The sequence below is a fragment of the Marmota monax genome, unplaced genomic scaffold (assembly GCF_021218885.2).
Source record: "Marmota monax isolate L192 unplaced genomic scaffold, Marmota_monax_Labrador192_F-V1.1 WCK01_AAM20220418_F8-fsc00007, whole genome shotgun sequence".
Taxonomy (NCBI): domain Eukaryota; kingdom Metazoa; phylum Chordata; class Mammalia; order Rodentia; family Sciuridae; genus Marmota; species Marmota monax.
In genome coordinates this window covers 24,703,283-24,716,209 of record NW_026692781.1, presented here as the reverse complement: position 1 = coordinate 24,716,209, position 12,927 = coordinate 24,703,283, and the positions used below count along the sequence as shown (strand labels likewise).

The 12,927-nt window shown below is 38.5% G+C and overlaps 1 protein-coding gene across 1 annotated transcript in view; it reads left to right on the top strand.

The window, feature by feature from the left end:
- Positions 1 to 6,188, top strand: part of Tmeff2 (transmembrane protein with EGF like and two follistatin like domains 2) — a 256,946-nt gene extending 250,758 nt beyond the window's left edge. Inside the window, exon 10 of the mRNA XM_058580335.1 lies at positions 5,316 to 6,188. Within this exon, the coding sequence (XP_058436318.1) occupies positions 5,316 to 5,328 (13 nt within the window). The 3' untranslated portion in view covers positions 5,329 to 6,188. The remainder of the gene's footprint in view (positions 1 to 5,315) is intronic.
- Positions 6,189 to 12,927: the final 6,739 nt, after the last annotated feature.

Sequence of the window (12,927 nt, the reverse complement as noted above, 5' to 3'; positions counted from 1 at the left end):
TGACCACCCTGGACTTCATCTTTAGGCTCTCTTGCGCTCTAACTTCTGGATGAGTTCAATTATATGTAATTCACTTCATGCAGATTTATAGGAGGAAGAAAAATGTGGTAGGGACACTATTCCCTCTCTGCCCAGTGACAGAAAGTGGCTTATTTCTTTTTAGAAACCCTGACCAGCGGCAAATTCCCACCTCGTCCCCCTGGGGCATAGGAGAGGTAAATGTTCTGTGTCAGTACCCCCTATACTTTCTTGTAACCCTGTTCTCACCTTTGTAAATATCCCCTTAATCAGCTCTTCTCAGTCACCCTGACATGAGTGTGCCATCTACTCTATGAGATAGGTATCTTTAGTAGGTGAGGAAACTATAGATGAAAATTGATCTAGAACTTGCCCCAGGTCATGTACCTAATAAACACAATGGTCAAAGCATAAACCCACTTTCTAACTCTGAACTATGGCCCAATATTTCAAAGATGATCAATTCTAACTTCATGATATTTATTGTGTTAGTCTGTCTCTCGTCCTTATCATTGTAAAACCCATACTCTCTCCTAGACTATTGCAATTCTATCATATTAAGGAAGATTTACTTAGTTTTATACAACAGAAAACAATCCAAGTTTCACATAAGGCCAAAAGAAAAAGGAATCTAAGTTTTTTCTGGTCAGCCTCAAATAGCCCCATGATCCCTATTTCCTAAAATTTATGTTCTGTGCAATCTCTTCTCCTTGAGTGTCAGTTATATGTATTGACTTCTAATGAAGAAAATGTCAGAAGTGATGAGATGTCACTTCCAAGATTAGGTTACAAAAACATGGCTTAAGTCTTGGCTGCTGGGGCATTTCCTTCTGTCTGTCTCCCCATTCCACCCCACCCCCCACTTTTGCATCATTTTCTCTAAGGAAAGTCAGTTGCTTTATCATGAGGAGGTCTCATATACAGATCCAGGCCGTAAGAAACTGAGGCCTTCAATGGCCACACAAGTGAATTTAGAAGTGGCTCCTTCCCCAATTGGCTTTTCAAATGTCAGCACTCCAGGCCAATACCTTGACAGCCTGTGAGAAACCTTGAGCCAGAACCTCCCAGATAAGTAGTTGCCAGACTCTCGATTCACAGAAATTACAAATTAATAAATATTTGTTGTTTTCAAGTTTTACGGTAATGTATTAGGCAACCAAAGCATACAGATTTTGATTCTCTGAGCTCTCTGCACGGATTCTGGGTTTCATGAAGCTGACAGGAAAGCTGGAGTGTGGAAATTAAGGAGCAATCATTTTACAGCACACACATGTTGTTGCTGATCTGCTAGCCTCATCACTGGCATGAGCAACAGCCAGGCTGGCAACTGTTCTTCCTCTGGGTCTCCCCCATCAACTTATCTGATTTCTGTGCCAGTTGGGTATATTTAACTCACATACTTAGAGATCATTGAACCAGATCCTAAAATTGTGTAAGGTCAAATACACTCAATTTCAATCATTCAAGAAAGGGTTTAACAAAAAGCATAGGAAAGTCAAGAGCCAGGGTAGTCAGCAGTGTGAGTTGTTGAACTTCTCTCTCCAGTTCTACCATAAACAAGTGCAAGTCGACCAGCTTCCTGTCTCAGGTCTCCTAGTCCAAAATTCCACTGCTGCTCTTGAGCAATCAGCTGGGGGCTGATTATATGGTGAACTCTATAAAGGGATACCATTTCCAAAGAGAAGAAAAGGTCAATAGCCCAAAGGGCCTCAATGACTTCCCCTAAAGGTCTCCCATCCTCTACGCTTTTGCTTTTGATTTATTCTCCCCAAAGGAATCATAATTTCCTACCAAGTACTCGGGGCTCATCTCGACATGGTCAAAAGTATCATTTGAAGTTTAGAGGATGCACCAATGTAGTCCACAATCCATACTTAATGGCACAAGTCACTTTGAAACTCCATAAAATTACGTTTGGGCATGATTTACGACAGTTATCAATCTGGCCTTTTATTATGATGACTTAATAGACTTAAAGTTGAACTAAGCTTTAAAATGTATTACAACAAGAGTTGTCTTGTTTTAATCTATAGTGTTCACTGTCACTATATTTTTTCAGGGTACCTAAAGAGAAAAGTTACCTGGAAATGCTTTTTGACAGAGAGTATAACTTTTCCCTTTAAGTAGAATCTCATTCTTTGGCTACCAGTGTTTATTTCATTCAGTGAATGACTGCGTGATCCAAAGGTACAACATTCTAATAATGTTTTTGCCAAATAAGGGCAAGATTTGTTTTAATAATTAGGAAGTCTTAAACATATCTCCACAGTCACTGAATTTCTTTTGTTTAGCGTAATTCATTAGACAGACAAATGGGAACACTACATTTGCCTAAATGTGTTCAACAGCCTCATGAAATTGTGCTAAAAGAATGTGCACTGTTTTTGTCCTTTGCTTCACATTTGATAAAGATCTCATAAGCATTTTAAATTAGAAAAATAAAGAGATCTGACAATTGGAGTGATGTATCTCAATTTTGTTGTGTGCATGAGAATCATCCAATAAACTTGTTTATAAAAGTCCTGAATTCTGGTTTCATAAATTCAGGTTCAGTTGATGCAGGATAGATCTGGGAGTTTAAATATTTAATAAGCACTTCTAGTAATTCTGATAGAAAACTCTTCCTGTCCACACCTTATAAAATTCTTAAAACATGGAAGCCAACTCAAAATTTAAACCAGTCAGTTCTTGACTAAATAAACACACATGAACCTAACCACATCACCAGGTCATCTAGCAGTCCCCAAAGAACTTCTGACCTGGGGGCTTGCAGTGATTAAAAAGATGAGTGAAATGAAAGTTCAAACAAGCAAAGAAACATCCAGGAGGAGAAAAGGTCAGCGGAAGTCCAACAACTCCTCAGCCTGGTTCTCTGAGGATCTTCACTGTAAGTCAGAGACAGTCAAGGAAAAGTATTCTAAATGCTAGTTAAATGAGGAGGGGGAAAAAACATTTTGTTTGAAGACACAGTTACCGCTTAAAATGTTTGGAAAATCAGCCTGTAATCGCATCCTTTTATTGGTACCAACTCCACAGATTTGGTGGCTTTTAGAAGGAAGTTATCAAACAACTTCCCTTAAGACCTGTAGACCTGTTGCCTTTGCTATGTGTCAGGCACAATTTAACCTTCATTATGATCTCAGCAAAGGTATTTATATGAGATACTGTAATCATTATGCATTGCTTCCTTTCTTTGTTCTTCCACAGTCACAAATACCAGGTGCCTAATTTTTTTTATTTTTAAATTAAAAGCCTGCAGTTAGTGCAACTGACCTATCTGTTTTTCTCAGGCACACCATGAGGGTGAGGGGCTTTTGATGGCTGTAGGTCTGGAGGATGGAGTGGCAGGAAATGCTAAAATGAGGGTGATTACACTGAATGATGGATGTGGGTTTAACAGATCAGAGTTTCTGGCCAATGGCAAAAGGCAATCAGGGATCTATGTGCAGGGGTAAAGACAAGATAGGCATGTGGGCAGGGGCAAGATCAGGGTCAAGGACTCCGTACTGAGTAAACAGGGCATTGAAGTATAAATTCTAGTTCCACCAGTAAGAAAAAAAAAATGAGCAATTACACAGTCAGAAAGTCAAGATCCAAGGGAGTTGAAAAGATAGCAAGTCAAAAATAATACCTGCGGGGCTGGACTATGGCTCAGTGGTAGAGCACTCGCCTGGCACACTTGGGGCACTGGGTTCAATCCTTAGTACCCCATAAAAAATAAAATATAATAAAGGTATTGTGTCTACCCACAAATATAAATAAATAATAAATTAATTAATAAATAAAAGTTTTGCCTGCTGGCAAGCTAATCAGAATAAGAGACTCATGTGGTCTTTGTTCTAATTTTGGCAATATGTCCCAACCATTCAGAGAATTGAGTAAAAAGGCACATTCACTTAACTCTTTCAGCAACTGCTGGATGAAACTCTCTAAGGATGTAGCTAAATTCCCCAAGTTGGTTCTATGTTCATTCACTATATCTGGAGCCCCATGGGATAACTGGCTGTTCTAATATGTTTCATTCAATTCTACTCTTTCATGCCTCTTTCTCATTTAATGTACTTAGATGTTAGTTGTCTTCATCTCAGGACTCGACTATTTTTCTTTTTTTGTAAAGTCATTATTTGCTCTAGCAGAGTGGAGGTTCTCAAGGGACTAAAGATTGTTCACTAAATGTCTTTACAGACCGAAAATTATAGAACAAAAATTATAGATCAATGAGGGCACAATGCCTATGGAGAAAACACTTCCATGAGACAATTCCAAAGAATACATCTTTCTTATCAGAGTAACAAGGTATTATCACTATTGGTATCTTGAATTATTGTCTCAGCTTTTCCCCCATGGTCCATTAGTATAACTGTAAAAGTGACACAAGAGAAAGTAAATGTAAAATCATCCACCACTAGAATAGGGAGGAATTGAATCCAGTTCTCCTAACCCTCTGTAGACTATTACTGCTATGTAGTCAAGTCAAGTGTGGAATATTAAATAAAAACACTCAATGGAACACTCCAATGTTTCAGTCAGGTTTTGCATTGCAGAGACCAAAATACCTGACAAGAACAACTTAGAGGATGGAAAGTTTATTTGGGGCTCACAGTTTCAGAGGTCTCAGTCTACACGTGGCTGACTCTCTTGCTCTGGACTCAAGGTGAGGCAGCACATCAAGGAGGCTCAAAGAGGAAGGCTACTCAGTTCAAGGCAGGATGAGGAAGCAGAAAGAGAAGGAGCACCCGCAGGGTCTATACAACCTTCTAAGGAATGCCAGTGACCCACCTCCTCCAGTCATGCTCCCATCTGCCTACAGTTACCACCCAGTCAGTCCATTCAAACTAGGATGGACAGATTAGGTTGCAGCTCTCATAATACAATCATTTCACCTCTAAATATCCCTGCATTAACAGGAACTTTTGGGGGACACTTCATATCCAAACCATAAGGCCCAATATTGCTTTCTGTAATTTGAATAGAAAATGAGACCTGCAGCAATACAGATAACAAAATAATATTTACTGTCTATACAGAGCTCATCTACTAGAAGAAAACAACAGATAAATACACTCGTGCAAAATATGACGTGAAAGAGAGAGAGAATTAGTAGTTACAGTTTTCCCACAAGTTGTTTTGTAAAGTGTTGATAAAATTCCCAAATCACATGTACTGTCCCAACTTATGCACACATTGCCTCTAGCAAGAATAGCAGCCAAGTCACATGCTATCACCAAAGCCAAGGACAATTACTGGAAAACACCATTAACCCCTACTTCCCTCTCTTTTGCTCCCATCCCCCACAGGTGTGCCTTTTGAGTCTTATCCTGGAACAAACAAAACTGTACTTGCACATTCTGCCAATGAAGAAAATTTATACTTAGCTCAAAATCGTGGAGGACTATGAGTACTTTCAAGTTAAAGTAACCTTGCAAGTTTTATAATTCTGTCATTCTTTAAGGAGTTCCTATTAAGTCTTAAATGCTTCGGAGATTAAAAGGGTATATTAATGTTATTAGAGACTTGAGATAAAATGCCATGCCTTGCAGGGTATCTTTGCACTTAATGAAAACATTTTCATCACATTCTGAGTCTATTATGCCAGATCTTCATTTCATAAGTTGTAAGATAATCTTATTTTAATTAGAGAAGATATACCAAGTATATTAGAGTAATACAGTTAAATATATTCATCAACTTTCTTCTTGTCAGTTAAAATGCCTCCTCAGAGTTTGTTATTTCAATGTGCTATCACAGGTGTAAGTAAAATTATGTATATGAATTCTGAATGACTTCTAGAGCCTTAAGTGACTAGATGATTGCTTTCCAAGAAGGACCCTATAGGATCCTGTGTAAGGATAGTGTTGGACAATATGGTAGCCACAGTAGCCATATGTAACTGCTGAGTACTTGAGATATGACTAGCTTGAATTGAAATGACTAAAAGAATGGAGGGAAAGAGGAGGAGAGAGAAAGTGGTTGGGGGGCATGAACTGAAATCAAATCCCATGAATGTATGAATTTGTCAAGATGAACTCAACTACTATGTATAACTATAATGCTCTAATAAAAAATGAAATTGCTGTTATTGTAAAGAACACACTAAATTTCAAAGATTTTGTATAAACTATCTCACCGATGTGCATAAATTAATTGTATATTGAAATAATTATGTATTGGCTATTTGGGTGAAATAAAATATATAATTAAAATTAATTTCCCCTATTTCTACTTTTTAAAATATGTTAATAGAGAATTTTAAGTTTGGCATATAATGTACATGACATTTCTTTTGGACACTACTGTTCTATATCATTTAACCATTATGTAATGTCTGAATTTTATTATCTGTGAAATATTTTCCATGCTGCAAATAAAAACATAAATAATAAAATAATAAATCACAAATTGGCTCCTAAATTCTGAAGGAATTCACAATTATCTTTCCCCACTGTTCCCTCTGTTAAATGAAAGAATGGAAAAGCTGATCTCAATAGTAGCCCAGAGTCAGGTCGGTGGCTACAGAAGGAACCTGGACAGTACCTTCTACCATGAGAAACGGATCCTGTGGTTCTTAGGAGTGAATGACAAGATGGAGCCAGAAGGATCTTGCGAGAGACCAATCTTTAATAGCAATCACATTCATGATGCAGACATTCAAGAGGGACAGGGAAAGACTCACATTCCACGTTCTTATTGTTGTATGTATTTATAGGAATCATTATTACATATTCCTAAATACCCATAATAAGGAAGCAAAAAGATACACACATGGCTGGGAGAAAGTTTTGAAATAAACAAGTACTTCCGGAGACCACACTAAAACACCTTGCCATGAGGCCAGGAAAAATGGGGACACCAATAAAACAGCCCACAAACAAGAGACACAAATGCCAAATTGATGATGAAAAAAGATCCAACAAATACTTTTAAATGTTAACTTGCTAATTTCAAAGAAAAGGAATATAAAACACGTCAGAGGAAAATTACCCCCCCAAAAAATGGTCCATGAAGAAATCCATAGAGCACCACACAGGAGAGTCCAAAATAAAAATCACAAACCCCTTTAAGTATAACAAAGTCAGAAAGCCAGCTAGAAAATGCAAAGGTCACACTGAGATGAAGAGGTGATGACAGCGAGAATCAATGAATTATTTGCTGCAGTCTTTACTGAGAAAGACCTTAGAAAGAGTCTCACTTCCATCTTGCTTTAAAGCAGAAAGGTCAAAGATATTAAAACAAACTGGAAAATACAGGATTCTCCCAGACCTAACTGACAAACTAAATGTAAATAAAAATCGCCAGGACCAGATGGCATCCACCCAAGACTTCTAAAGGAACTCAAGAGTGAAATATGGAACTGCTGGCCTAAATGTATAACCTGTTATTACTAACCAGCACTTTGTAAGAAGAATGTCAAACTGCCAGTGTGACTCACACATGTACATGGACTCCAAAGGAGATTCTGAAAACAAAGATTTCGCTTTGTTGTTGTTTTTTTTAAATTTTTTTAATTTAAATTGAATTTTTTAAAACTGATATATAAAACAAAAATATATGGTGTTTTTATCGGTTTAAAAACAAATATATATGTGGTACCATGTGATATTTTGGTACAAGTATGCAATCTGCAATGTTTTAAATCAGGTTTGACATATTTATTTCCTCAAACATTTATCATTTCTTTAGAGTGGAAACATTCAAAATCCTTTCTTCTAGCTTTTTGAAATATGCAACACATTATCATTAACTATAGCCACCCTACAGTGCAATAGCATACCAGAATGTCTTACTCATACCTAACTGTATAGGTATGGGGCTATCCACACTTTTTATACAGCAGCTCCAGCAACTTGTGGGTACTGGCCAAATTTCAGTAGGAATACAAAAATTCATGGACATAGAAGTGTTCTTCATCTGCAGGACAGCAACCAGTCCATCCACAAGCTCCTGCAGAACAAGCTGTGAAGGTTTTCACTAGATAGGACACATCCACTGATGAATCTTGGTCATCTTCTCCCTATATTAGGGGATCAAAGAGGAATATTTTAACATGGGAAGAGTAGCAACCAGCAAAATGGTACTGACATACAGTACAGTGAACAGAACAAAACCTTTTCCCTCTATATTCTCCGTATAATTAATTTAGCATTAATTATAATGTTCCCATCTTTCAGTTATATAATTTAGTAACAATAACCATAATGTTGCCCATTCCTCTGAACGGAGCCTCTGCTGCCATGGCTAATATCCAAAGCCTTCGCACTTTACTGGGCCCATTGGCCCTGGATAGGTCTTTTTCAATCCTCAGCAAGCAGCTGAAGGAGGAGCTGGAGGCGCACTTCCTGAGGGACTCCTTTCCATCTCTGGGTGCCCTGGCGCCCCTGGCCTCCAGCCTTGGCCTAGAGGAGCAACACCTGAAGGATTGGTTTAGGGTGCAGCAGTGTTCATACCGGTACTGGGAACCAGGCTGTCACCACTTTGAATTCCACTCTTACTGGCCCTCGTGCTCATGCTGAGCACACTCAACCTGGGCAAGCCAGACCTGGGAAAGACCCCACCTCATCTGGCTCATCTTGTACATGTTCATCCACCAAAGACGCCCACTTCCCCAGCCCAAGAAGCACCAGAAGCTTCTTCATTCAGGGCAAGGCCTGTGGGAACCTCCCGGAGAGTGCCCAGGAGAGTGTCCCAGCAGCAGCCTTTCCCAAGGGGCCCAGTGGCTGGGGCCTGGGGTATACGTCAAGAAAATAGAAGCCACCTTGAAGAGATTTGCAATGACCTTCAAGACGTCCTTGAAGAGGAAGACAAATAGGGTCCAAGAGATTTCTGAATGGATGGGGATTCTGCACCTGCCCCATTCCACAGGTCCCACAAGTCCTCACTCTGGCCACTATTCCATCTAATTGTTGTCCCCACCTGTCAGTTGAGTCACTTGAGAGTGTGTCTGGGTCTCTAGGAGTGGAATGGTGTTTCTGGGTGCACTTTTTTCCCTTCATGCTTCCCCCCACCCTGCAGGTGGACACTCAGTAATTTGAGGCTGTGACCACCTGCTGGCTAGTGTCTTAACCACAGTTGTCCCTCATGAATAAAGTCCCTTGGTTCCCCCCCCCAAAAAAAAAAAACATAATGTTAATAATTATAAAGAGACAGTAGACTACAATTCATGTACAAAAAAGTACCCACTAAAAGTTGCAAATATTTCTATTTTGAGTTGTCATTATATTATTTTCATACAAAAAGTTAATTCACCAATGATTAGAAAATTAACATTAATAAATTATTTTCTTTAGCTTTTCTTTTAAAACTTTATTAATTTTATAAACAGGTAACTAAATTATTTCTTTATTCTTAAATGTAGATCATATTCCCATATGAGATTTTTATATCAATGTGTTACTCATGGCATTGTCTTAAAAATCCCAAAAGACTGAGTGTGAGATAGATAACCCATTTCATCAAATAACAAAGAGGATTTGTTTTACACTTTGGGAAAATAATGCAAAATAAACATTAGACCACAAAAAGAATGTCGTCCATCAAAAGCCTGCTTCTTTTACCTTGTTTTGAAGTCATCATAGTGCCTTCCCATTCTGTTATAATCTGAATTTTAAAATTAACTAATCTCTACATTCTAAGAGTAAATATTTGCTGATAAGACAGCATAATTTCTTAATGTCTTTCAGTTTGACTTGTTCATTCATAGACTCCTTTTACATTAAACATGGGAAACTTTGTGAACTTACAAATGACAAAACCAAACATGAGATTAAACTGAAAATTCCCATTTCCCACAGCAGATGGTGGCCATGGTTTTATTTCTTGCTCCATAACAGGTGAAGGCAGTCTGGTACCCTGGGCAGCTGCACAAGGCCAGCTGGCCAGAGTGGACCTGACACTGCTTCATACAGATCTTAGTACAGATTAGTCTTTGTACTACCTTGTAGCTCTTGGGCAAATAGCAAAAAACACAAAAACCTCATCATTATGACCAACATTAATGGTCATAATGACCCTGTATAGTAGTCGTGTTTGTCTGCACAGTGTTCTAAAAAGAAAATTATTCAGTTAAAACAGCTAATTAACTAAAATGTTAATAGTGGTGACTTCTGGTTAGTGAATTTATTGATGACTTTATTCTAATGTCTTTAAAACAGATTAATTGATTTGCATCTGGAAAAACATTAAGAGAATTGTCAGATACACATCACTAATCCCATTAATGTAACCTGGAAGGAATATTTAAAGTTAATAATATCTGATTGGCAAAGAAGTTTTCAAGTCTATAATGACTTCCCATTTTCTCAATGATTTCCCATTTTCTCTAAAATAGAAAACACACTTAACTTCCATCCATGTGGAAGTTGTGAGAAATAAACTAAACAGGTTTATGAGGCTCCATTTTAATTTTTGATAAAAATTTTTGATGGCAGCACTACCTACCATCCCTTATATCTGAGAGAAACAGACTTGGAGATGGACTATCAGAGCATGCAGAGAATACCACTGTGTCACTATCCTGGTGACTCTGGTACAGTCTGAATCACAAGAGGAGCTTGATGCTTGACATTTTGGAGTAAAATGCCACAGAATCTCAAAAAGGACTTTTAAAATTCTCAGGATCCACATACAAATGTGTGTGTGTGTGTGTGCATGTGCGTTCATGCATGCATGTATGCACATGTGTATATCTCTAAGGGAACTAACAGGAGTTTGACTTTACCCCCATTCACTTAAGGAATCACAATCTGTTGTTCCCCAAATAGCAAGGTACAGACTCAGCAAAAGGACCCAAGAATTATATCACACATTGTTTATGGCTGAGTGAGCTTATAGAGTGCTGGTATATGCTGAGCACACAGCTATTTGTCATGAAGCCATCAATCAAATTCAGTTGATAATAGAAATCCCTAAATAAATGAATTACAGAAATCAATGAGTCTGCTATTCTTTCAGAGTTTAAAATCACTGAAAAATTTACCATGGATTTAGGAGGCAATTAAATAGTGGGGCATCAATATTCTCTTATTCATCTCTCAGCTCATTCAGGCCTAACTGCTCTGTTTATCAGGGACCCAAAGAGACTGCAAAAGACAGACTCTACTGGGCCATCCCAAGGATAAAGGGATTGAAGGGGAATGAAGGCAATAGGCAAATTGTTAACCTATTCTGTGTGCTCCTAGGTACAAAATAAACTGGAGTTTCTTGGGACCTATCCAATCACATCTACGAATCTAGACCCAGATCTCACTTTCCTATTATCACAATTAGTAAGGCCAGATGGAAAGAGAAACTGAAACCCCATGGGCAATCAAAAACTCTCACATGGGCTGTGATGCTCCACTTCACTTTTTCCCTCGTGTTACTAAGAGTAACAATGACTTTTCTGAGTTTCATCTTTTCTCTTTGTTCCATTGCAAAGCACTATTATCAACACCTAAAACTCCCAGCTGACACTTAGGTCTAGAAACAAAAGGCACAGATAATTATAAATTCAATAATACACACAGAAGTGAGTATGAGGCCTAGGCTGGCAAATGCAATCCAACACTGTGTTGAAGGGGAACTCACGTAACTATACAACAGTGAAGCTTAATTTCTTTCATTGTTTAAAATACTGTTGCATAACACCATGAAGGCAGTGTGGAAAGGCTGCCTGCCACGTGCCTTGCACTGTGTTCAATGATGAAACACAAAGATAAACAAACCTATGGGTTAGTCCCCTAGGATGGTGGGAATAGAAGACAAACCAATTACCATATGCCATGTGAGAATGTTTCAGTCAATTTTTTCACGCTGTGACCAAAAGACCCAACAAGAACAATTTTAGAGAGGAAACAGTTATTTGGGGCTTACAGTTTCAGAGGTCTCAGTCCATAGATGGCCAATTCCATTCCTTAGGGCCTGAGGTGAGGCAGAATACCATGGCAGAAGGATATGATAAAGGAAAGCAGCTGGGGACATGGCTACCAAGAAGGAGAGAGAGAGAGAGAGGGAGGGAGAGAGAGAGCACTCCCCTCTTGGACAAAATATAAACCCAAGGGCATGACCCCTTGGACCAACATCTTCCAGCCACACCCTACCTGCCCTAGAGTCAACACACAGTAAATCCCAGCAGGGGATTGATGCACTGATTAGGTTAAGGCTCTCCTACCTCAATCATTTCAACTCTAAACTTTCTTGCATTATCTCACACAGGAGCTTTTGAGGGACCCTTCTTATCCTAACCATAACACAGGATATTGTATAAGACGCAGCATGAATAGAAGACTAACTCTTTAAGGCATGGAAGCCCAAAAGGGGGCTCAAAAGAGATGCCAATCTGAGTATTGGTGGCTAAGAGATGGCTTTGGAGAACAAATGAAAATTAGCTATCATTCATGTACAAATCATAGCATGTGCAAAGGTAGAGAGCATAGAATAGGCTAGAATGTTGGGAACTGTAAATAATAGGTGTGCGATAATGACAGTGCCTATCCTCTAAGAGTACAAACTGTGCACTCATTCACTGACCGCAGGATGTTTACAGGGAAGAGACTGTTGGGGTTCACTGTGTTGTGCAATTTTAGCACAAATAGAAGTTCTGATTACAACTCCTTATTCATCTTGTGTCATTCCTAATCATTAGCAGCTATGTTGCACAACTGACTTCCGGTTATGCTTTATCATAACCTCTGCTCACCTTGCTTCAAAACACTAGAAAGGAAAACTGACACTGAAGGAGTCAATGCATTTTTATGAAAATGCAATTACTAACAGAGCTTTATTGTTGAAAATACAAACCGAGTTCTTTCTTTTCTCGCTTATCCGTATCTATTATCCTGCTCCTCTCTCCAGTCAAAGATGCATTTTTTAGTTTTTACCAAAAAATACAGGTTTGTCTTTTTGAATACTCTTTGATTATAGGGATTATGCGGT